This window comes from Micromys minutus (assembly GCF_963924665.1).
Source record: "Micromys minutus genome assembly, chromosome: 1".
Taxonomy (NCBI): Eukaryota; Metazoa; Chordata; class Mammalia; order Rodentia; family Muridae; genus Micromys; species Micromys minutus.
In genome coordinates, this window is record NC_137969.1 from 17928846 (window position 1) to 17953965 (window position 25120).

Consider the following 25120-nt stretch of genomic DNA (forward strand, 5'->3'; position numbering starts at 1 on the left):
TAACTGCAAAGTATCTGTATGGGTACACCATTTACCCCAGAGAGACCCAGAAAGGGACCAATAGCAGCTGCAGAGAGTCTTCATGGAAACCAACAGCACAGTGGGGCATTAAACCACATCATACTGATGTGTGGGGTTCTCATGAACCAGGAATCCCACATGTCAGCAAAGTATACCTTTCCTATACCACAAACAAGGAACAGTAGTAACTGGATGGAAAATGAAACAAGAAACACATAAATAGAAAGATTACAGGAGATGCTGAAGTAGTTATCTGTATGGAACAGGAGACAGGAAGTACCAGACAAGAAATAGTAGCATACTCCAGTGTTTTAAAACCAAACTCTTCTCATCAGAGGGAAAGGGAAGGGGGATGGGCAGAAATAAATGGAGGGAACAGAGTGGGTAAAAGAGGGAGGAAGAGCTCCTCAGAACAGAGAGGCCATGGGTACTGGAAACACATTTCATGAGCAAGTTCAGGTCCGAGGTGTCTTCAGAACTCGTGCAAATTACAGACAGGTAAAGGAAGTATAATACACCCAGGCTTATGAGAAATCAGGAAAATAGAAATTATATCAGCAGATGTTTGACCTCAGCTGGTGACACTGGTAAAGGCATTAAGGGGCATCACCCTCTGGAGTGCATTTGGGCTCAGCTCATCAAGTGGGAGAAACAGTTTCATTTCAGGGACATGCATTCAGGAAACCCAGGTGCGTGTATAGTAAAAGGCAAGTCTGAAACCTTATGTAGTGAAGTTTGTGGTGTGTGTGTGCGTGTGTGTGTGTGTGTGCGTGCGTGTGCGTGTGTCTGTGTGTGTATCTGTGTGTATGAGTGTGTGTGTCTGTGTGTGTGGTTACCTGTGTGGAAGCTAGAGACAGATGTTGAGTGTCTTCCACTGTTGTTCTCAGTCTTATCTTTTGATACAGTGTCTCTTCCTGAACTTGGTTCTCATCAGTTGGCTAGACTGGCTGGCCAGGGACCTCTGGGATCCATCTGTCCCTGACCCCAACTTCCAAACACTAGAATCCCAAACTAGTGCAAGCATGCCTGGTTTTCTCATGGGTGCTGGGGATTTGAACTCATGTCTTTATGCTTATGCTGCAAAGATTCTCTTGACTGAACCAACTTCTGTGCTCCTGCAGTCGGGTTTTATAAAACAAAACTATAGCTACATGCTGTCCACTACAGAAATATACATAGCGCAAAGAAATAACTGTGTTTACATGTCATCTCTTTGAAAGTGGAAAACAAGCAATACTAAATTGTGTATTCTCAGAGAGATGTCTCAGCAGTTAAGAGCACTGACTGCTCTTCCGGAGGTCCTGAGTTCAATTCCCAGCAACCACATGGTGGCTCAGGACCATCTGTAGTGGGATCTGATGCCCTCGTCTGGTGTGTCTGAAGACAGTGACAGTGTGCTCATAAACTTAACATGAATAAATATTTGTTAAAAATTCTCAGGGGTTGTCTACGGAGGCTGGAAAACAATGGCCGTAGAAGCAGACAGCTCTTACAGCAGAGGCATGGGAGCTGTCAGGTGCTCGAGATGCTCTAGTTCTCCGCCTGGGAAGATGCTACAAGGCTGCTGCTGTTTGCTCATAGCTTTTTGAACTGTATCTATGCACTGCACATGTCTCTTGGCTGGATAAACCGGTATCGGAGAAGCCTTACTTTCTCAAGACGAGCTTCAGTGGCGTGTTCGTAAACCTCTGGAACTCGCGTAATGACTTCATCTCTTTCCAGACCTTTATGATGGTCTTGAGCAGTGCTCGGTCCTTCTCTTGTTCAGCATCTCGCAGTTTCCGAGTCTGCCTACAGGATGTAATCATTGGTGAGTTTGTATCAGTTGGGTTCATTTCTGAAACCTTAACAGTGCTTCCTTTCTGCATACTGAAGTAGATAGCCCTCCCTTGTATGTGTGGTGGCAGAACTGTAGCCCAGCTCCCTGTGCCCCGTCGCCTTTCTCTCTTCTTCCACAGCTCTGCCACGGCTTCTAAGGGAATCTGGGGATCTTTGCTTCTATGATTCACTCATGTGGCAATTTTCCCTTGCTAAGAGTTTTCAGTATTTCTGAGAAACCGTGTTGTTAGCAGCTGTGAAGGGAAGTAGAAACTGAGGAGGTAATAGGATGTGGGTCTATGTTTGGGACATTTTCTTTAATTTATTCTCTCTGAGCTGAGTCTCAATTTGATAGACTAAATTATCTTTTAAAATTCTTTTTCAAACCATCGTCCCTCCCTCTGGCAGCTGCCTTTGGAGTTGTGACAGGAAGGGACTAGCAGGAGTGATTGTCTCACAGGAGGAATGCTGGCACCCGAGGTGTCAGACAAACCGAGGGCTCTCCATATTGACACAAATTGTGAGTTCTCCACAGAGAAGATGCAATGGTGTGGCCTGCTATGAAGAAGTTTAGTGCTAAGGAGGTGACAAACGGTTCTGGTTTCAACTGTAGAGGTGGAATTTTAAAATATGTTTTTTTTTTTTTAAATTTCAGTTATATAACCTGTTTTGGGATCGTCTGATATATATTAAACCTTCTTCACAAATGGAAGCCAAATCCAGACTCCAAATCCACTCTAATGCAGCACAAATCAGCTAGTGGGTTCATTCTGAACAGGTATCACGTGTGGTCCAGGATGTATAGGCTCTCTGTGCTTACACAGCTTGCAGGACAGCCCAGAAGACGGACACTCTCATAAGTAATGGCAATGTCTGACACAGTGCTGACCTCTGAGAACATCCTGAGAAAGCCAAGGGGGCAGGGCACTGCGACAATTAGCATCTCCTGGCCGTGGGAAGGCCCTAGAATGCAATACTACTTGGACTGACTTGGGCTGTAGAGACAGCACAGAGAAGTGAGGACATCTGGCTTCCTAGTGGTATATAGAATAAGGGGGTGGCAAAGCATCACAACTACTGTTGGAGGCCAGGATTCAGGAATCTCTGATGTCCTTAGGAAGCAAAGGAGTGGCATCCTTGCGTGAATTCTGCTTTGGCACCCACTAGCTAGCCTTGGATAAGCTAAGTTACTTCTCCGTGCTCATCCGTGAAATAGGCTTGGTAACAAGTTACTTTTCAGGATTTCTGGGAGGATAAGTTATCACACATGGTGTGTGTGTATCCTAGCCTGGCCACCATCCTACAGAAGTCAACTGTCACTGTCAGATCATCTGGTCCTCCTTTAGCCCATTATCTGCTACTTCCTGTTTGTTTATTTACTTAATTGTTTGAGACGGGGTTTCTCTGTGCAGCCGTGGCTGTCCTGAAACTCGTTCAATAGACCAGGTTGGCCTCAAACTCAGAGATCAGCCCGCCTCCACCTCCCAAGTACTGTAATTAAAGGTGTGCACCATCACTGCTCGGCCCCCTGCCTTATTTTTAAAAACTGAAATATCACATTGATTTACTGAGTTAATACCTTCAGAAGTTTTTCTACGTCCTTTTGCAGTTCCCAACGAAACAATTTCTCAGAAACGCTGAAGACTTTTCTTAGCAACAAAAGTAATTTCCACATGCATTAAATAAGCAAAGTATTCCAGAAGAACATTTCCTTAGAATGATGGCAGAGCCACAGAGGAAGAGAGAAGGGTGATTCTTGAGTAGGGTTCTGGGTAGTACTCCTGCAGTCTTGTGTTGGTGGGTGGAGTTTACAAAGCAGTTGGGGTATCCAGGTCTAAGATAAAGCTTGCAGAGGCACTGACCTCTGTGTTAATCAGCAGGAGAGGATGCCAATTAGGGGAGAACACAATTTTTAAAGGGTTAAGACGACAGCACCTGGGACACTTTGTAGTTGTATTTGCTAGATTAAAGAGGCAGACTGGACCAAGGACAATAAGGACAACTATGTCACCAGGGAAGAGCTTTCTCAATAGGAAATGTGTGCCGCTGAGAGCCAGTGTCCAGGAGCAGAGAGGGCTGCAGGAAGATGGCAGGGTGAGTGGAGGCAGAGATGGTACAGATGTGAATGCTTTCCAGAAGTTTGGCCACAGATAGACGTGTGATACAGAAGTGCAGGTGGATGGCTTCTGTAGTCCTTAAATTCTTACTCAAGAGAGAGCACATCCAGTGTGAAGCCCCAGTAGAGAGTTAAAGTCTCTCCCCACATCACCCGGCATCCATGGTCCTGCCTTATACATTCTGGCTCTTGTTCATGGGATCACCCAGAGTCCCATGATGCTGATTTAAAAACTCAAGTGTTGAAATGTTTCAAGGGGTGCTGGTCCCTAAAGTCAACCATTCCAACTAGGGGCTCAACAGATGTCAGGCTGGGGAAATCACAGGGAATTGGGGGGGGGTGATGAGCTGGTTTCAGGGGACTACAGAAAAGGTGTACTAAACAAGCGATCTACCCAAGGTTAGTTTCTCTTAGTGAAAACTCAAAGGGCTGAGCTTCTTTTTCTAAAAACTGCCTCGTCTATGTCAATGCTCTGCTGTCATGGGGAGTAACTGTAAGGGTCTGTGCCTGTGAGTCTGCTTCATGTACAGTTCAGCTGCTTTCCAAAGTGATTCCTTTGTACAGTTCCAGGGAAAACCGTGATTGTCTCTCTTCTCTCTGTCTCTTTCCCCTCCCCCACTTCTCTGTGTGTCTCTGTCTCCTTCCCTGTCTTCTTTCTCTCCTCTTATTCCTCTCTCTGTACCTGTCTCTCTCAAGCCCATTACTGTTTTCATACTTACTCTAGACTGAAACTAAAACTATCCTCATATAGAGGCTATGTTTTAAATATACAAAATATATTTAGGACCATGTATGCCTGTAACTCTAGGATTTGAGAGGCTGAGGCAGGAGGACTGCCACAAATGTGACACCAGGCTTGTCTACATAATGAGAAAGGCCTTGCCGAACATCCACCATAACTGTAAAATAAAAATGATACTTTACATTTTAAGCAGGCTTTTTATTCTTTTCCAGTATACAAACTGCACTAATTCTCACTTTGCGAGAAGAATTTCCAACTCATGCCTAGATCAGAGAAAGATAAGCACACATTGAGACTCCATGATTACTGTTTTCTTTTCTAAAAATTGGTTCTGTAAAAATACCCACACACTAACACACAGGGATTTTAATTATTGTACAATTTAAAAATTATCTGAGCAATGCCTGTCACTTGGGGACTTTATATTCTATAGTAAATCTATAGAATAAGTGGTGGTCTTTGAATGATAGTTACATAGATGTGTGGTGAGAAGAAAAGGGCTTAGACATGGGCACATAAGCAGGTGACAGAAGGGAATAAGCAAGGATTCCTCAAAATAACAAAATGTGCACATAGAACCCCCATTCATATTCTATACTTCCTTTTTAGGAGCAAATATTAGGTCTTTACATTTCAAATTTAAAAATTATGAATAACTCAAAGAAATGGAAAAGTAGATACTGAACAAGATGCTGACATCTTCTCTCAATTACTCTGGATTCTTTTCAATGATATTACAACTGAAGGCTGCCCTCCCCCTGCCACAATCACACCCTTTCTCTCCCTCCCAGGATAAAGAATGGGATGGGTACCTTTATTGTCCATAGCACAGATATATGACCCGAGACGGTATTGTTCATGTGCTTTCGCAGGCCACACTATAACAAGCAGCCTATGGTGGATGGGTTTATCATTGAACACTGCTTTCAGACATATCTATCTTAAACTGTGGAACAGACATCCGTGTCTACCCATATGTGATCCTGGTAGCACTGGGTTATTTCTAGATCTCACTTTTGTGAATAATGCTACACATCATGGCATTTGTCTCCCTGTGACACAGGCTTGTGGCTCTGTAGAGTATATACCCCTGGAACTCTCTGTTCCAGCTGGTGAGCATCTTTTTGTGCTATACTAATTTTTTAAATTATTTTAATAACTTCACATATATACACTTTTGTCTTACCCTTTTTACCTTCCTACGGCCCCTGTTCACCCTGAACCCTCCCCATAAATGACATCTGTGACCCTCCAAGATCAACCAGGACAATCTGTGTGACAGTGAGCTTGGAGGTATCTGTTAGAACCTGGTGGCTTCAGCTGTGGGTCCACAACCAAAGACAGTGATTCCGTCTTCTCTCAGAATCTATGTATAGCCAACAGTTCATAGGTAAAGGGTAGGTAGGTAGGGCTTAAGAGCCCTGTGTCTTCCTTGATTCATTGATAATTGAGCTGCACTCATATGTCAAATTACCAATATCACTGTTTCATTTGGCAGAATTCCACATGAATTCAATGCATTTTCAAAAGTCTGGAAATATGAACTGTAAGCTCATGTCTAACAGGTAACGAGGGGAGTCCTTGAAAGCTTTACTCACCGAATTTCAGATTTATACTCATTGATGGTTTTCTGGGTTGTGTCAAGAGACTGATGAGGTTTCTCTGGGTTAAGACTGGTCTGAACAGCTTTTCTTAGTGCTTGAAGCTTAACATGATAGGAATAGAAGTTTTATGTTAGAAACCCTTTAACCCTGAGTTGTAAAGCCAGAGCTCTACTGTGAATGCTCAAAGCTCCAGCAAACTTCAGACTTTCACCAAAAGCACCAAAGCTGATATTGACAAAGATTCTGTTTTTCTGAATCTGGAACTCTATGGAACAACGTTTATCCATCTTTGCTCTGGGAGCGGGGTAATCAGACTGCTCACTAGAGATATACATTTTACTAAGTGTCTTAGAAACAAGTTTACTTTCAAAGATAGCAGCGGGTCCTCCTGGGATCTTAACACAAAATAGTATTCTTTTGATATAAAGAAATCACAAGGCTGGAGGAGATATTATAGGGTAGCCACTTGCGTAGACAGTAAGGTTTTATAGTTGAGACCATGTTATCTGAAGTCATCATGGCCAGTAGACGTCCCACAGGATAATATCACACTAGAAGTGAATCCAAGGGGTAGCCATTCCTCTATACCAGTGGAAGCTGCTGGCCTGTGTTAGAGTGCTACCCTATGGAAAGAGTTTACACAAAACCAGACAGTCTCCATGAACAGACATGTTCCCAAGCTACCCACACTATTGGATCTGAGATCACTTCATTAACTAATAACTTCGTGTCACATGATGTGCCCGTCTCACGGATGGAACCACTTGTAGGACACACAAGTCTCCCTCTGTAAGGGAAATAAATGCATGCTGCAGAATTTGGGCTTATTAATTGCAAACTGTCTATAAGCTCCTGTAGTAGTTAGAATCCTCTCAGAGATGGGCATCTGGGCATGCATGTGAGGGAGTATCGTCACTGACTTCACTGGAGATGGGAGAACCTTCTGTGGGGCAGCACCATTTCTTGGGTAGAGATCCTGAACTATATAACGTGGAAAAATGGTCGAGCAATACAATGCTCGTTTGTCATTCTCTGTCCCTAATGACGGACGAGGTAAGCTGCTTCAAGCTCCGCCTCCTTCTCAGGGTGATGGACCTTATCTTGACCTGTGAGCCAAAATAAACCCTTTCTTCTTCAAGTTGCTTTTGTCAGGGCATTTTAGCACAGCAACAGGAAGAGGAAGTAAGACACCTTTTGCCTCTAGGTAGGAGAGTGTCACACACTCTGGACAGAGAACATGTGAAGTGAGGACAGAAACATTCGATGTTGGAAGCATTCCCCAGTAGGTTAGTAACCAGCCCCATCAATGACAAGCATGGAGAAAGCAAGTACCTTATCTGTAAGAAATTTTGTCTTGTTTCTTTGCTGTCTTGCAAGGTACTGGTCATATAGCTGGGCCAGCTTGGATGCCAAGACGTGCTCTCGGCTGAAACAGGGATGATGAGTGAAGATTAAGCCCGAAATATCGATGTCCAGTTGGAAATTTCCTGGAGGGTCTCCAGATCCGATCATATGCTGTCTACTGTGGACATATTTCTCTGCCTGCCAAAGAAAGCAGACTGAGTGTCTTGTCCTCAAAGGAAAGACTGCTAGATGCGAACTATCATGGATCTTTTACGTGTAGACTTCCTTGTTTTCTGAAGTCTTGTGTTTTGCAGCTGATGACCTTGAATATTTGGATCACAGATGCCCTCTGTTCTAACTAAGATTTACAAATTTGTAGCGCGGTGAATAATGTAGGGAGAGAGGTGGGGGAAGGCTGAGCCCTGTGTGCAGAAAACAGGAAGGGAATTTCTTGCTGTGGAGTGTATCAAATAAGACTGTTTTCCTTCTAGAATCTCTCCAAAATATTTCCTATGAGTCACCACTGTTTACGGAAGTTCGGAGCATCCCTGATTTTGTGTTTATATTCCTCTCTTCATCAGAGACAGGGTGTGCTATTCTAAGACAGAGTACCCAGTGCTTTACGACAGAGTATCATGTGCTTTAGGATAGAGTACCCAGTGCTTTACGACAGAGTACTCAGTGCTTTACGACAGAGTACCAAGTGCTGTGAGAGAGAGTACCCAGTGCTTTACGACAGAGTACCCAGTGCTTTCAGCACAGATGAATTCTATGATTTATTCATTGTTGAATAAATGAGATGATACATATGAGGAATTTGGGAGCATGTCTATCGAGCCACAACATGCCAAATAACTCTCCCTCAGCTTCTTGTCTTTACAAGTGAAGATACAGAGCCTCAGAGACAGTGTGGTTTCCAGAAACTCTCAAAGCAAGCTCAGTGAAGTGGGAGTGCTCCATTTGGTGGAGCACAGTTCATATGCAAACCACAACAGACAAAAAAAAAAAGAGCAAAAGGCAAAGGAGGGGGTCTTCCTCTTAGCGGGAAGAGAGGTGGCATCTTAGGGATTCTGTTTTACCTTGCACCATGGAAACAGTTCATGCTCGACTGAGCTGAACCTGAACCTAGGAGACCACCAGCGGTTACTGGAACACAGGCTAAGATAGGTTTGGGAAATTTCCAAGGAATAGCTAATGTCTTCCTATTTGAGATTGTGATATTTTTAAGACACACAATCAGTTTTATAAGGATGTTTAAAAATAAGGTTTGATGAAAGGAAGGGGACTAGTGGGAGGAAGTCGGGTTGTTCAGGAGTGGGATAAAACAGGGTTAACAAAGCATGGACGTAATTCATTGCATGCATGTTGGGCATTGTCAAAAATAAATAAAAAGTTAGTGTGGCTTCTCATTAAAGATAAGCTGAATGTCATTTAAAGCAGAATCTGAATGTCTCAGTAGTTAAATGTAGGACACACCATATTAGGTCCCATAAGAAACTCAATCCTAAATATACACCAATACTATATGTATTTGCTCATCCAGAAGAAGCGCGTAGAACTGACTGGGTAAAAACTGCCTGGCTAAAGGTCATATGTTCTTTCTTCGAATTCCAGTACAAAGAAGCAAGAGCACAACAGATTTTACCAGCAAATGAAGGCTCATGTGAGCGCACTTTACCACAAATACAAATGCAGAAAACTGTGCTGACAATAATGATTGCAAAGCCAGACAACCCCCCCCCCCCCCACACAAAAGCATAGAGCTCCTTCTCTCCTTTAGCTGTGGAATAGCATTATAATCATGGCGCTCTAAGGCCAGAATCTCCTCTTCTGCACATTCCAAGCCTCCTCCCACCAGGTACTGTTTTTTTTTTTTTTTTTTTTTTTTTTTTTTTTTTTTTTTTTGTCTCCTCTAAATTGGTTGCTACTTGATTCTGGACTTCAGTGGACTGCAAATACCCGCCAGTCACTGTTGAATAAAGAGGATGATGCATGCAGTGTGCTAGAAGGCTCTACGTGATGGACAAAGGCCAACTAAGCATTTCTCCTCAGTCTACCATATCTGCAGATGAAGATACAGAGAGGCCCAGAGATACGCAGAAATTTGCTCAAGGTTCCCCAAGCAAAGTCAAGGTAGACTTGGGACTTCTGATCCCAATCCAGCTTCCCTACCTGAGACATGCGAAAGGATTTCAAGTACTGATCGTCTTGCCCAGAGGTGATGCAGGGCGGGGCACCAGCTCTGTCTTAGGGTTTCTACAGCATCCATTTAGCCTCATAACTTGCATATAAAACATTTATGCCACACAACCTTGTAATTTTGAAGTTAACACAAATAGTTTCCAAAGCTCCTTCCAGCAAAAGAATCGAGCAACTGGTCTTAAAGCAATCCTTCCTGACTTCAGTCAGTGGTTGCTGCATTAACTGTCTGTAAATCTGGAAAACACGGATGGAAATGAGAGGTGGCAATGAAATTCACACATCCCTATGGCTACTCAGATAATCTGCGTTAATTAAAATAACTTCAGTGTAGCTTAAATGCCAACCACAGGTGCGATGGGCGTTTCCTCTCTAGCTGAGTCCTGTCCCACTCTCCCTTCTCCATGGGAGTTTCCAGAGTTATAGACTCTCAGGGTGTGGTTCTCAGGCTCCAGCCTGTATTCTTGGGATGAGTAAGAGCCTGCGGTAGAAGGTTGCCTTGCACTCCCAATGTTGCCTGGGGCACTTTTACCCAGCATTCCTCTCCCAGCTCAGGATGAGCTCATCCTCCAGTAACTACTGCTGGTCTCTTTACCTTCAGGGCTAAGCTCAGACATTCAGGATGCCCAACCCTCCCTGCTTCAGGTAGAAGAAACCCTGGATCTTGTCTCCTTCCATCTGCTTACATTTCTTAGAAACCAAGAACCTTCATGAAAGAAACAGCAACGATTTCTCCCAAGGAGAGTATTCCCAGAGTGCATTTCAGGTTGTTAAGTTGATATGATTCCTCATTCTTTACTTGAAAACTAAAAAGCAAGACTAAGAGGAGGCGTTGGTGGGTGATCTACTGGTTTTCTCAGCAGAAGCTAAAAGGGATGTCTGATCTATATATCACCGAAAGGATAAAAATAAGTTTCTATCAAGTGCAGTGCCTCAGGCAAATGCCACATCTTCTTTTTCAGGTCTCCTTGGAGACCATTCTCATTTTCCCTTTTCAGGGACCATGCCATATTGCCTGGATAATGGCTTGGGTGGGTATATGATTCCTTTACAACTGAATGTTATTTGTCTTTAGATAGAGTGAGATGGAGATAATGTCATCCTTTTTTTCTTGAGCTAGGCCATCAAGAATCTCCCCCCCCCTCTCTCTCCCTCTCTCTCTACCCCCCCTCACACACACACCTATCTCAACATATGGAGAATCCTGCAAAAGGCAAATAGAGTCAGAGGAAAGTGGGAGGGATAAAGAGAGAGAGAGAGGGAGGGAGGGAAGAAAGGAGGGAAAGGGAGGAAAGGAGGAAGTGAAAAGAGGAGAGAGGAGAAGAGAGGGAGAGAGGAGGGAGAGGAAGGAGATGTGAGGAGAGGAGGAGGAGAGAGAGAGGGGAAAGAGTAGAGATGAGAGCGAGGTGATGGGAGAGGAGAGAGAGAGAGAGAGAGAGAGAGAGAGAGAGAGAGAGAGAGAGAGAGAGAGACTGAGATTCTTTCAGCACCCAGTCCAAGTTCTAGTCTTTGGCTGTACTTCCTTTGCCTCCTCTTTCAGTTTTATAATTTAGTCTCAGTTTGGGGACTGGTTTGCACTGGGTTTCTGTTATTTGCAACCAATTCAGACTTCCTGTAAAAAAGTGGGAAGAAGAGCAGGAAGGGCAAGTGCTACATTTTATTAAGCAGTAACCAGCAAAGAGGGTGGTTTTCTTGTAATTTCCTAAAACCGGCATAGCAGGCAGTCCCTACCCAACATCGTACCTTTAGCCTCTGGCTCCTTTTCTGTCACTCATATGGGACACAAAGAAGACTCAGGGCAACTTTGGACATTGCAGCCTTTGGATTCCTAAAACTTAGTACAACATAGTAGATATCAGACTTCCAGTTAAAGCCAGAACAACACTGAAGGGAAAGGTGGAAGGAAATAGCCCAGCAGCTACCAGCTTGTTCTTCCGTGACTAGCCCACTTTGCTACCATCATTGGGAAATCTACATTTTCTATTATGTTTTGTTCTATTTGGTATTTTTAAGTTTTAGAATCGGACTCATCCTCCCCTAAAACGTGTTAAGTTGTATATCTTTTTGAAGTTTAAGCGTGTGTTTGGTCACCTGTTTTCATTCCTTCGTCATTGGTAGACTCATTTCAGCTCGGAAGCTGCACAGCATTCTGCTTTTAAGCAACACACATCCATTGTTGGGCTTGATGGTCCAGGAGAATGGCTTTATTGAGTGATATTTAGTTCCTGCTGGGTTGAGTGAGCATCAGAGTTGGGGACTCTCAGTGTGAGCACCAAGAGTCTTTTAAAGGCCAGAATGATTCTTCACTCCTGATCCAGTAGTGGGGCTTTATTTCTATCATCTGATAAAACAAAGCCAGGGCCCAAGACAAGCACAAGAGATGGCTGAGTCCAAGAGTGGACTAGAAAAAAAAGACATTTCTGGATATACCTTGGCACAGCATTTTGCTGTTGTTTGAGGCACGGTCTCTCTCTATAGCCTTTGCTGACTGGGAGCTAGCTTTGTAGACCAGACTGGTCTTACTCTCACAAAGAGCTGCCTGCCTCTGCCTCTTAAGTGCTAAGATTGAGAGTGTGCTACCATGCCTAGTTCTTTCTCCTCTTAAGCTGACTACTTCAGACATTCTGTTAAAGTGAAGAAAGCTGACTAACATAGTCAGTGTGTGTATCTATCACATTTTCTTTATTTATTCATCCATTTGATAGCCAGTGAGATTCTTCCCATGTTTGAGGCCACTGTCAAGAGTACTGCATCAGTCGAGGTGAGGGGACAGGAAAGTGTTAGTCAGAGGATATGTAGAGCCAGGAAGACTCAGTATCAAGGGGTCTCTTGAGCAATATGGTGTTTTGATGGTGGCTTATTAGCAGCACACAAAAACAAACCAGGAGGTAATCAATCATGGCAGACTCTACCATTCTACAATGCACACATTCTTCAAATGTCATGCTGGAGGTGAGAGAAACACACGGTGTTTATTTGTTGTCCTCGTTAGTTTTTAACTGTCAACCCACACAACCTAGGGACAGAACACCTGAGAGGAGAGCCACCATTGCAGGATTGCCTCGCTCAGATTGGGAGACTGGTACAATTTCCTCGGCACTTCGTGATGTTAAAGTCATCAAATAGTTTTAGTGGGCTCAGGTTGTGTCTAGAGGGGGAAGCTCACCCACCTGAGATGGAATAGGACCATCTGGTTTTATGTCCTGATAGCATTCTCTTGGCCAGTTTTACTCTTGGCACAACTGACAATCTAATCCCTTAAGTTTGCTAAGGGATAGATTCACTGGCTCCCAAAGACCCCTTTTCTATTCACCATCCAAGTTTTCTAGTTTTATCCATAATTCACTTCTTCATTATACTAGTGTTTCATGCGTTAGATAGCTGCCTGGATGAATAGATGGACTGATGGGTTAAAAGTCATAGGTTAGGTATACGTTCATGTTGTCTTGATTACTAATTCTATCATGTGTCATTGTTTTGTGACAAGCAGTTGATAAATCCCCCTGTCTGGGACCTACGTGTAAACCTGCTTCCAGGACCACCCTTCAGCACAAGCCAGCCATTCGTTAGCACCTGCCTGTAAAACCTATTTTATAGAAGTTTGGCATTCAAAAAGAATCAGCTCAATAGTCATCTCGTCCCTCACACGGACCCAGGGGGTCATAGACATTATTATCATTCCTACTTTTTAATGAAGGTGAGACCAGAGAGCAACAGGATCGCCCAGAGTCGCACAGCAGAGAGTATATGTCTGTGCAGACAAATGGAGTGGGGCCTTGTCTTCTCTGCTCACCCCTCCGTTTCCAGAGCGGTCGTCATCTGCCCATTCTGTTTGATGTAATCGGTGCAGACACTACAGACTAGAAATGATGTCTGATGCCTGTGCCTCAGAGTCTGGAATGCTGGAAGTTTGGTCCCTGGACTATCGTTGCTTGTTGACACAGTATAAATTTAACAGGTGGCAGATGGTGGCTTGACTACGGTGGCACTGTCCTCTGAAGGGATTAATGCTGGTCCCAAGGAGTGGACCAGTTCTCAGGAGATGAGTTGTTATAAAACAGGTCTTGCCATTTTAATTTGTCTCTATGGCTTCCGTTATCACCACATGAGTTTTCTTACACATATTCCCATCATGTGATGGCAGCTTCCCTGAGGCTCCCAGTGTATCTGAGCAGTTGTTGGCACCATGCTCTTGAACCCCCAGGACTGGGAGATAAATAAATGTCTTTTCTTAATAAATCTCCGAGGCATTTTGTCATAGTAGCACATATTATCTCGTTTTGTTTGCACAGAATCTCTAGAAGGAAGACACTATTGCTAATCCCACTCTATAGACAAAAGAACCAAGACACAGAAAGAGATCGAGGACCCAGTTCACTGCATAAGAAGTAAATCAAGGACCCCAATCCGGCACTTTGACAGAGAGCTTCAGATGAGTGAGGGAAAGAACAGCAAACCTCCCTTAGATCATAAAAAAAGAGAAGGAAGAATAGTTTTCCAGCACGTGTGACTAGTAAAGAGATATGAAGGGGCAAAAGAAATGTGAATCTCAGCTCACTCACATGATTGCCATTTGGGCTCCTTGTGAGATGGTGACTTATTTAGAAAAAAACAAGCTCAGTAGAAGTAATAAACTCAGCTTAAGCTATTGATTGAGCAGAGTAACTTTGATTTCACATATTAACAAGGGATTAAAGCAAAGAGGGCCCCTGTACCTTCTTATACAAAGTCTCCAGTTCAGCCTTGGGGCTTTGCTCTCGTGTGGACAGTGATGGCCTGGAGGGAAATGTCTTGATGGGGCTGGGAAGTGCCAGGATTCTGCCATCATCTCCAAACCACTTCCTGCCCTGTGGGTCAAGCAGAGAGAAGGACTGCATTTTGTTTATATTCAGGCAGAAAACATCTCGGAAAACATTTGCAGACAATTTCTGTGTTGGTTACATATTTCATGTGTTACCTTGGGCCCTCAAAGAACTTTAAGTTTTTGTCTGCATGAAATTGACCCTCCACTTTAAGTTACTTTTAAGACAAGTAAGTCGGTCAGCAAGAGTAACACATCCTTTTAATCCCAGCTCTTGGTGAACAGAGGCTGGGAGATCTCTAAGTTCAAGGCCAGCCTGGTCTACAGAGGGAGTTCCATGACAGCATCAAGACAGCAAGGGCTATACATAGAAACACCCTCTGGAGAAACAGAACAAAGTAAACCAAACAAACAAAATAAAAACTAAGGTGTGGGGGAGGGGAAAGACAAGAAATCGAATGCTTAACAAGAATCTTATGTTCTCTTTGCTAAAGATTTAAAGGCAACACAATGTTGAAATCATTCTCCATGTTGACAATTAAAAATTGGCGGACCTGGGAAATGTCAGCGTCTAGTTTGCAGGAGATATGTTCTGAGCAGCTGAGACTGTTTGGGCTCTCAGAATGCACTGAGAGACAAAGACAGAAAACAAAACTAGAAGGAACCCTCTGCAGAGTCTGTTCCGACTCTACAGAGGAACGAGTCCAGTGTATGGTGTGAGGTGCCGGGCTCCTCTGGAGAATGCAGTCCCCACTCACAGGCTCCTGTCTCAGCAGTCGGTTCTCCATGATGTTCTCATTGGTGCGCGCCACCTCCGGTCTTGCCCCGATGTAGAGCCCTTCATCCTCCAGGTATCTGGGCTGTGTGTTCTCAGGAAGCTTTTTATAGGTTGGCACTAGGTAGTTCACAAATAAATGCAAAAACAATAGCAAAATTACGGTTACAAAGTAGCAATGAAAATAACATGTTTGGTGGTCACCACAGCACGAGGAACCGTATTAAAGGATCCCTAGCCTTGGGGAGGTTGAGAACCACTGCTCTTGAGTGGCTTCTGATGAAGAGACACAGAGTTGATGGAAACACAGGGAGGGGAGAGGTGAACTCAAGATACAAAACGAAGTCTGCTTAGGGTCAGGCACCAGGCAGCCCCAGTGCGGAGAGGTGGATGTGCTAGGCAGAAGGAGGGACCCTGCGAGCAAGAGTTCACATTCACATGAACCGCACAGTGGCTCCACGGGCAGTGTTCTGCCCACAGTGAACTGAGATTACACTGCAGCTCAAAGCTTTCTATTACAGGTGTCCCTGGGCTTAGCATTGAATTCCTACAACATCAGCATGGTGACATGCTATGCGGGTCGTGTCCTCAGAGCCACGTGATATGAACACAAGTCAGATGTATATGAGGGTGCACCACCTGGGTACACAGAGTATACTGGATGAGGTTCACTCAACAATAAACTCACCTAGTGACCTCTCTCAGGATGCACCCCTACCCTCAGTTACCACTGTACTGAAGGCTGTGCATGTTGGGAGACAAGCTTGCTTCCAGAGTGGTGTAGCAGGAGGGGTCATCGAGTAGCAAAGAGAACTATTCAGGCTGCAGGGAGGAGCTTGGGGCTCTGTGCTGGAGGAGGGGCTCCAGCAGAGTTTAGGTCCTGTCAAGACTGTGAGGCCCATTGCTGTGGAGGGGACTAGTGGGAAAGATGGCTTGGGGGGGGCGTAAATACATACAGTTCATTGTTATATCATTCTGGATGATGCTAAGCACCTGACCATGCTGTCTTCTCTGTGTATGGCCATCAGACACCATATTTCCTAGATACTCACCCCTTGCAACCAGAAATAGCCCTGTCCCTAGAAAACTCTCCTCTGGTCCTCAGAAACCATCAGACATACATCTTTATCAGTCTTCATTCAGCAGACTAAAACACCAGGGCAGGGGTACTCTTGTGGTGTCTAGGTTTCTGTTAAAATAGTTTTGACTGCTCACTGATGTGTGTTTGTGTGTGTGTGTGTGTGTGTGTGTGTGTGTGTGTATGTGTGTGTATATCTATCTATCTATATATATATATAATATTTTTTTGTCACAGACACACTACTGTGACAGCAAAATTAGATTAGACAGGTGCTTTTGCTGCACCCCTGGGTAAGCCTGTGCTCCTTTAAAAGCCACTGCTGTCTACAATAGCAACAGAATACAATGGGACAGAAGCCATGGGGTCCGGTCATCACACCAGGCCCTTCACCCATATTATCTCCTTTGTGTACTCGACCTTTATTCCTTCCTTCTTCCGCCAAGACACCTGGGCATGAGGGATCCTGTTTCGGTTGCAGTCTGTTCTCTGACTCCTGCTGGCCACAGAGCAGGTGTATGCGTGTCCACAAGTTAGCAAGATCGAATCTCACGGAATCTAGAGCTCAACTGGCTAGGCAGCTCCAGGGATCGAACTGTCTTCCATCCCTGGCACTGGAATTACAGGAAGGAGCTTCCACACCAGCTTTCCACGCGGATGCCAGGGGTTCCTACTCAGGTCGTCTAGCTTCCACAGCCAGCATTTTATCCACTGGGGCATCTCCCCAGCTCCCAAAGATCATTTTAAATTAGTCAATCCTATTCAAACCTAGAATCAGCTCTGGGAAGGGCGGTCCTTATAGGTCAGGCATATTTTATTTTCAGGAAAAATGTCAGTGCTGAGCACAGGAAGAGCGAGTACCTGTCAGGCGACTAGGCGTGAAGAGGGTTTCTTTCTCCTTCTGCAGCTGAATGTGGGCACTCTTGTACTCTGCAGCTCTGACCGCCACAAAGTCATGGGCTGTGGGATCCAAGCCCAACAGGAAGTCTTCGGCATCCTCACCATCAAGCAGCTCTTCCTCTTCCTACACAGCATTGAAAAGCAACAAGAGACAGTCACGCCAAGACTCTTAGCCGACCCGGGAAGAGAATTAATTACTGAGACGAAACCTATGAAACCCAGCACATCTTACAACAGATTTGTGTTTTCCAGGCCGGGGGGAGATAGAGAAGTGGCTAAAGGTGCTTCCTATAAAAGCATGAGGCGACAACTTCAAGTTGCTAGACCTCATATAAAAGCCAGCTGAAACAAAAGCATTGTAATTGCAGTACTCGCAACTGAAAACTGGACCAGGAAAAGCCCAGAAGTTTCGATGGCCAGAAAGCCTACCATACATAGTAGACAAACACCATGGATCCAGTCTCAAGCAAGGTGGAAGGTGAGAAGAGACACCCAAAGATCTCTGGCCTACACACGAGGACTGTGGCACATACCTATCCACACTTACATACATGATCTCACACACACACACACACACACACACACACACACACACACACACACACACATTGTGCTCACATTCACACGAGCTATATTTCCCTTTCGTGTCTTTTCAGACGAAGGTGGCCTTTCATAGTTCACAGTGCGTTATCATTGGTTGCTTTCGGCTATTCTTCAAGCTGCCTGGAAAATTCTGCAACAGAGGGAGCCAACTCAGAAGTGGAAACCACAGCAACAGTGATCCTAACAGGGCTTGCAGCCTTTGAAGATGCTCATTCCAGTCCATCTACTTAAGAACCTGGGCTCACAGTTATGTAGCATAATTTATGCCTGAGGGTGGGTATTTGGCACAAAACTTACTCTCTTGTAAAGCCATGGGAGAGAGGCAGGTAGGTTTCCTTTGCTTTCGGGAGCCACGCAGTCTATGCGTGAAAATTGAGTCTGTTAAGAAAACCCTTAATCCACGCTATGCTACTTCATTTCTTCTTGCATAAGGAGATGGGCAGATTTAATTAAGGCCCTTACTGCCCAATCTGTGAGTTGTCAAGCTGCAGAAAGTCATGCTAGGTCAATTCTCACTGCTCAGTGGGTCCTTCTGCCTCCAACCAAGCTGTCCCATGGGCTCCTCTCCAGCCCTGTCCCTCCATCATCTGCCTTCCCCATCCTCACTCCCACCACTGTATCAGATACCGTTTTCTTCACTCCTTCTTCTCCTTCTTGTTCCTCTTGACGAGCTCCTGCCCTGCCTTTCGCTGGCGGTTTTTCCTCTGACTCCTCTGGCTCGGGATCAAAGTTGAAAGTAAAGAAATTATAGGCCTCTTCTGCAGAAGGGAAACCAGGAGGGGGCTGCAGAGAAACAGGCGGCAGCAGCTTGGATGGGGAAGCTGAATGAGCCCCATGTAATTAATCATCTGACAGCTGGCTTGATGTTAGCGTAGCTTATGGAGGTCTCCAGACCATGCTGTCATGCATTTTTAACAAGATCAGCAGTCAGTTACTGAGTGTTTAAAATAAGTAACTCCAGTTATTTTTGAAAATAATATTTCACGTGTACGAGTGTTTTGCCTGCATGTATGTGCACCATGTGAATGCTGTGCCCACAGCGGCCAGAAGAGCCCACCAGATACCCTACAAGTAGAGTAACATAATAGTGAGTGGCGATGTGAGTACCAGAAACTAACCTGGGTCTTCTAGAAGAGCAGTCAATGCTCTTAGTAACTGAGCCATCTTTCTCCAGCTCTACCTTCTAAAAATATGAACAATCATATAATTGCATCTCAGTAAGCATAAAAATATAGTATTTATGAAACTAAGTGCTACTGGAAGCATTATTAAGGTGTCAAGCACTAGGCTCATTGTTCAATGGGTCAGTGCAGAGATAGTTCTGTTTAATAATGAGAAATATATAGGATCTTTTCATTTTAACAAGTGGCAGTTATTATAGTGTTGGTTCTTGAGTTGGTACCATCATTCCTTCCCCATCATAAAAGCTGAGGCAACTTTAGAGCTGAAGAACCTCTCTTCATTACATTTCCAGTCCCTTCCTCCCTCCCCACAATGGGGCAGTATATTAATCTCGCCTCCAGGACTTTAAAAGTAGAAATCATACCCTCCCTCCATGCAGCATAGCAACAGGAGTCAGTTACGCATCTATGATTAGATATTTTTGAAAAACAGAAACATAATTTTAAAACAGTGTTTCTAACCTGGGGTTTGGACTTGATTTTTCTTACAGAGTCACGGAACTTAATTCTTGAATAACTCTGGGTGTCGTTTTCTTGTTGAGTGCCTTGCACCTCTGTACTTGTCTTTGTAAAGGAAACAAAAACACATCAAACCAAAAGAAGTCTAGAAACTAAGAGTATTCTAAGTTGAGGGTTAGTCTTTGTGCTGGCTTAACTGTCAACTTGATAGAAACTACAATCACCTGACAGTCTAAACCAGACTTACCTAACCCCCTTCTTCTCTTCCTCCCTCTCCCTCCACCCTCTTTCTCTGAGTATGTGTGTGTGTAGGTGTGTGTGTGTTGGTGGTTGATTATGTAGGAAGAGAAAGTCCATTGTGGGTGGTACCATTCCCTAGACAGGGAATCTTGAACTATATAAAAGTAAGGAAAGTTAGATGAGTATAAATAGCAGGTTTTCACTGTGGATGTAACATTCTAATTTCCACTGTTACTTCTCCACTATGATAGACTGTAACTTAGAATTATAAGTCAAATAAGCCCTTTCTCCCTGAACTTGTCTCTTGTCAGAGATTTTTATCACAACAACAAAATGAAACCAGAGCTGTCATCTAATAGCTTATCTTCTTCTCTTTGATCATCTCGTCATTCCATAGGTTGCAGTGTTCACAGACCTTATATATACTTGAAGATGGAAGGGCTGAATGTTTTCTTACCTACCCTTTCTCTGTTAAGACTAAGCAAATAAAAAAGTTAATTCTCAGTAGGCCCCAAATGGAAAGTCTTATTTTACTCTGTAGATCTACAAATCATTTTACAGAAGATCATTTTAAGTCTCTAAAGAGAAGCATCAATTATGACCAACTGTAAGCCCAGTATAGGAGCCACGGTTCAAGGGCCATCTTTCTCAGTGAGCCTCAGGTCTGGCTATTTGATTAGCTGGCCTTCTGCTTAACCAGGTTGAGTGGCACTTATCACCTTGGAACAAGAGTTGTTTTTGAGTTTGGATATTGTTCATATTCTGTAATATTCTCATCTCTCTGTCTGCAGCCCGTAAGGACAGGTTATATTTAGGGAACACATACCAAGCAGAGCTATGGGTATAAGGTACCAGTAGAGCACTTGTCTGGCATGATTAAGGTCTTGGATATAGTTCAGGAAGAAAACTAAGAAACTTCCTGTCTGAGAGGATAACAGAGGGTGTCTGTTACTGATAGAAACACTGTTAATTCATGTTAACTCAGTCCGTAAACAATATCAAGAATTTGGTTGTGGTTTTGTCTCTGTTCTTTGGACGTGGAAACTAGAGCCAGAAAGTAGGGGAGCTGCATGTCAAAATAAAAAGAATCCACATCTTACCTCTGTACCAAATTCAGTCTCTGTTTCCCCTTCTCTGGGACTGCGCAGGCGCCGGGGCCTAGGGGTGGGGGCATCCCGAAGCAATGCGCTTTCTGCCTTGGACTTCAAACACAATCAGGAAATTATTACATATAATGAACTGCCAGAGAATCTCTGCTGCCACTTCAATAAAGAAGAATCAGTAAAACAATTATACACTGTTCCTCTGGAGAGCAAGGCAAGGAAAATAGTTTAGAATGACCAGCATTCTCCAGTGTAATGTTCATCTTTGCCAATGCTACTTTTATTAACATTTTAGGACTTGAAGAACAGATAGAGTGGTTCTCAGCTCCACAACTTGCCCCGGTGAAATGCAATCAGTCCTGAAGGGAACATTCCTGCTGCTTGTCTTACCCTTGCTGCCTGAAGCTTCTCCCTCATGCGTTCCCTCATAGAAAATTCTGCAAAGCCGGTTCTGGAAGCTGAAGGGATGGGAGGTAAGCCTTAAAAATAAATAAGTAAAGGAAAATTACTTTCAAAACATTTGTCCTCCTCAGGGGGTGAGTTAAATATAAAAAGGGAGGTCATTTTGCCAGTCCAGAGCTGCACATAAGCAAAACAGGCCCCAGTGCTGAGGCCTCTTTTGAAGTTGGAAGGAGCTCTATGAATTGGTTTCTTGGAGAATGGTATGGAGAACTCGGCTCTGCTGGGGATTGGCATTTTGGTTTAACCAAGGTGAGAATGAATGAGTGGCCCCCAACTGTTCAAGGCACACAGACAGTTGCCAACTCCGTCAGCACTGGACTTTAACATGTTGCTTCTCAGGTGAATGGGTGGCTGAGGAGCAGAGGTTTCAGGGTTAATCCTCACTTCAACTAGAGAAACCTTTCCTGAAGACGTAGCCATAGCCCGGCTATGTCATTGAGACACTGCGCACATCACAGATATTATTGAATGTAGATGGGAACCACTTGAACAAGTGCACAGCTACCATGTGTTGGGCACGGTTCTGTATGTGGCATGGATTATCGTATGGATCTCCAGAGCATCTTCGCTGGTCATCACTAGATGATAACTCCAGGCTCAAGTGTTCTCATAACTGATGATGAATTCAGTGAGCTCAAGATGACAAATGACTGGCTTCCCTGATTACATGCCCAGAAAATAGAATGCTTGAGATTTGCTCCCTGTTCTGCTCTTTGCTAACCAACACCACCCCAAAAGAAATACGGGAAGTGAGATGGTGTTTGATGGGCAGAATATTAGGCTTGTTGGAATAGAGTCTGTAGTGGGAAGCCAGAGCAGGTTAAGTTTGCAGGATTTGGGAATGAAGGGATAAGGAGATGAAAGCATCTCCCAAGGGCCTTTTCATTATATTGCTCACATTCCGGCAAGGGAGATCAGAATTAGGAAGTGTTTAAAACCTCTAAAATATATATATTTAAACATCAGCAATTTCTAAGGATTGAAGGAGAAATGAAATTAGAGAAGCACAGATTTTTTTTAAGGCATTCAAACTATGTTGTGTGGTTCTTCTAATTAGCGTAGTCAATCCAGATGTTCCACAGTAACCCGGCCTCATTCCTTCAGGCAGCTTTTATGGGTGTAACAACAGAACATTTGTTTCCTGTGTCTGTCTCTCTGGGTCTTGATGACTTTGAAAATGTATATCTAAAATACATCATCTATTTCACTTACTCAAATTTCACCGGCTTTTCTTTCCCCCCAAATCTGATCAACTGGCCCCTAAGTGATGCTTTAATCAGAGAAACATGCAAGAATCAATAGAAAACAAAAAAGCAGATGTTAGTGAGAACTGGCTTCACAATGGATTGTTGAGAGGTTAAGAGATGGTGTAAGGTGGATCCCTGAGGGTATGGACGTGCATCCAGTGAAATTCTCTCTTATGTGAAATGTCAGAACCATAAGTGTCTTAGATGAGCAGGTTAGAGCTAGGAGTTTTATTGCTCAGTCCTGTGCATTGGGGAAGGCCATTTGATCGCAGGTTTGGGTTTCTCAGTTTCTGAATGTTTTGTGACCTTGACAAGACTGGAAGACCTATATGAATGCCACAGAGTGACAGGTGAGGCCCTATGGTGTGAGTGCCCGTGAGAAGTCCAGAACTATGTGAGGTTTGGGAAGTAAAGGGTCAAGGTAAGATAAGAATCACACATACTTATCCAGGGGGACAGACAGTGGAAGGCTGCTGAGCACAGTCTGTTCAGCGTGGGAAGTGGGCACACACACCTAAACTAACAAGGCCTGAAGACAGAGCAGGGAGGCTAGATCTGGGCACAGTTCACTTGCCACATATTGTAGGGCACATATGAATGGTAGCTTTGGGTGAGGCAGAATTCAGAGTCAGTCTGTGTCTTCAAGGCTGTCGGATGTGGTATCTGCAGGGAGGGGAAGGACAGACTGAGTCAACAGCATGACTTCAGACAATCATGGAGGCACAGACTTGTGGGAACACAAGGAGGGTCCACTGAGCCCACTGGGTCTAGGGAATGCTTTCTAAAGGAGATGACTTCTGTATATTGACATTTGAAAGATGAATAGTCAGGACAAAACAAATAAAAAGTCAACAACAAAAATCCAATAATTAACATGTTATTTTGGGAAGTAAGGGGTGGACTCTTTATGGAAAAAGAGCAGGAACGGCTGAGCCTATAATCTCCTGAAGATTCTGATTCTATGCCCCCTTTTAGGAATTTTCTATAGGCTCTGAAAAACTGCTGCTGGGATTCTAGTTCTGGGTTGAATTATTAAATCTAAGGAGCGTCCAAGGTTAAGTTTGTGGGTTCACAGTGATTTACAGCAGGCAGCAAGTGAGAATACAGGCCAGCATATTGGAGCCAGAACCTGCTCTTTTCCCTTCTACTATTAACACCTCTTAGATCTTGTCTCTAATCTGCTAAACAATGCCTAAGAATAGGATTAATTGGGAAACTGAATAATATAGTACACATAAAAAGACCTTAGTATGGTACCTGCCATATCATTGCCTAGCTCAGAACATGGTCTTAAGTTCTTGACACTTCCCGATGTATCTGATTTACCTGTTTATCTCAACATCCATGGATCTGTCTATCTAGAGTAAAAGCTCCAGACAAACTAAAAAGTTCCATAGCTTTCTTAGTATTACCCAGGACTGTAAAATTTCACATTACTGCTGTGGAGAACACAAAATTAGAGGTTTCACCTGAGACCTGTAGGTGAATAATGTTTGTTAGGTAGTTATGATAAATAGTCTCACAATTGATTTATGGAACATTTAACTCAAGTCAACAGTCTTTCCATGGGCTCAGACTATAATCAGAGAATTCCTCCATAACATTTAAAAAGGGGAACAGGAAGAGACATGCAAAAAAGGTTCAACATATGAAAACCAACTGATAACACACTTCAGAATAAGGACCCAAACCATTTGATCATCACAACCAACACAGAGAAGGTAACTGACAACATTTAATACCTCTTCAGTATAAAGACGTTCATAACATAGAAAGAGAAGAAACTGCCTCAACATAATAAATTGAATATAAAAACCTCACAACCGATGCTGTATTCAATTTTTGAAAGTTTTTTTTTTTTTTTCCTCATCTAAGATCAGGAACGAAGAAAGACAACAGCTTTTGCTCTTTCCATTCAACAGAATATTGAGACTCTTACCCAGAGCAACAAGGCAAAAATAAAAGAAAGTTAGAAATCACTCAGATTGGGAAGTTAAAAGCCAAATCACCTCTATTTAGTGATTATGTGATTTGGTATAAGAAAATTCTAGTGATTCCACAAAAGACTCCTTAGAACAACACACACTTTCAGCAAAGCTGCAGACTACAAGAGATGGAAGAGAGAATCTCAGGGGCCTCAACGTACAAAAATTAGTTGAATTTGTATATAACAAATACAAATAGTTCAACCTTTAGTTATGAAAACAATTCATAACTAGAGGGATTCAGGCCTGGTGATATTGCACTGTGAGTAACCAAAGCGCAAAGAGGGCTAGGTGAAGCATGTGGAAAACCCGCTCCTCCAGTTCACTGAAGCCGGATCTCTGGCATAGGGAATCGGGATCCGTCCGGAAAGCCCTGGCTCAAATTCTAGACACACAATCCCACAGTAAGAGACAGGCCCTTGTCAGTGAGAGCGGGATCTGC

At 43.7% G+C, this 25120-nt stretch overlaps 1 protein-coding gene across 1 annotated transcript in view; it reads right to left on the reverse strand.

Annotated features, from left to right (window-relative positions):
• CC2D2A (coiled-coil and C2 domain containing 2A) overlaps window positions 1–25120 on the reverse strand; it is a gene marked incomplete at its 3' end in the record, with an annotated part of 71725 nt that overhangs the window by 38014 nt on the left and 8591 nt on the right. The window contains exons 2-11 of the mRNA XM_080928434.1: window positions 21375–21463; window positions 20982–21083; window positions 19645–19746; window positions 18629–18784; window positions 17360–17522; window positions 15404–15540; window positions 14560–14691; window positions 7634–7843; window positions 6296–6402; window positions 1672–1812 (exon numbers count right to left, since the gene is read on the reverse strand). Of these exons, the coding sequence (XP_080784560.1) occupies window positions 1672–1812; window positions 6296–6402; window positions 7634–7843; window positions 14560–14691; window positions 15404–15540; window positions 17360–17522; window positions 18629–18784; window positions 19645–19746; window positions 20982–21083; window positions 21375–21463 (1339 nt within the window). The remainder of the gene's footprint in view (window positions 1–1671; window positions 1813–6295; window positions 6403–7633; window positions 7844–14559; window positions 14692–15403; window positions 15541–17359; window positions 17523–18628; window positions 18785–19644; window positions 19747–20981; window positions 21084–21374; window positions 21464–25120) is intronic.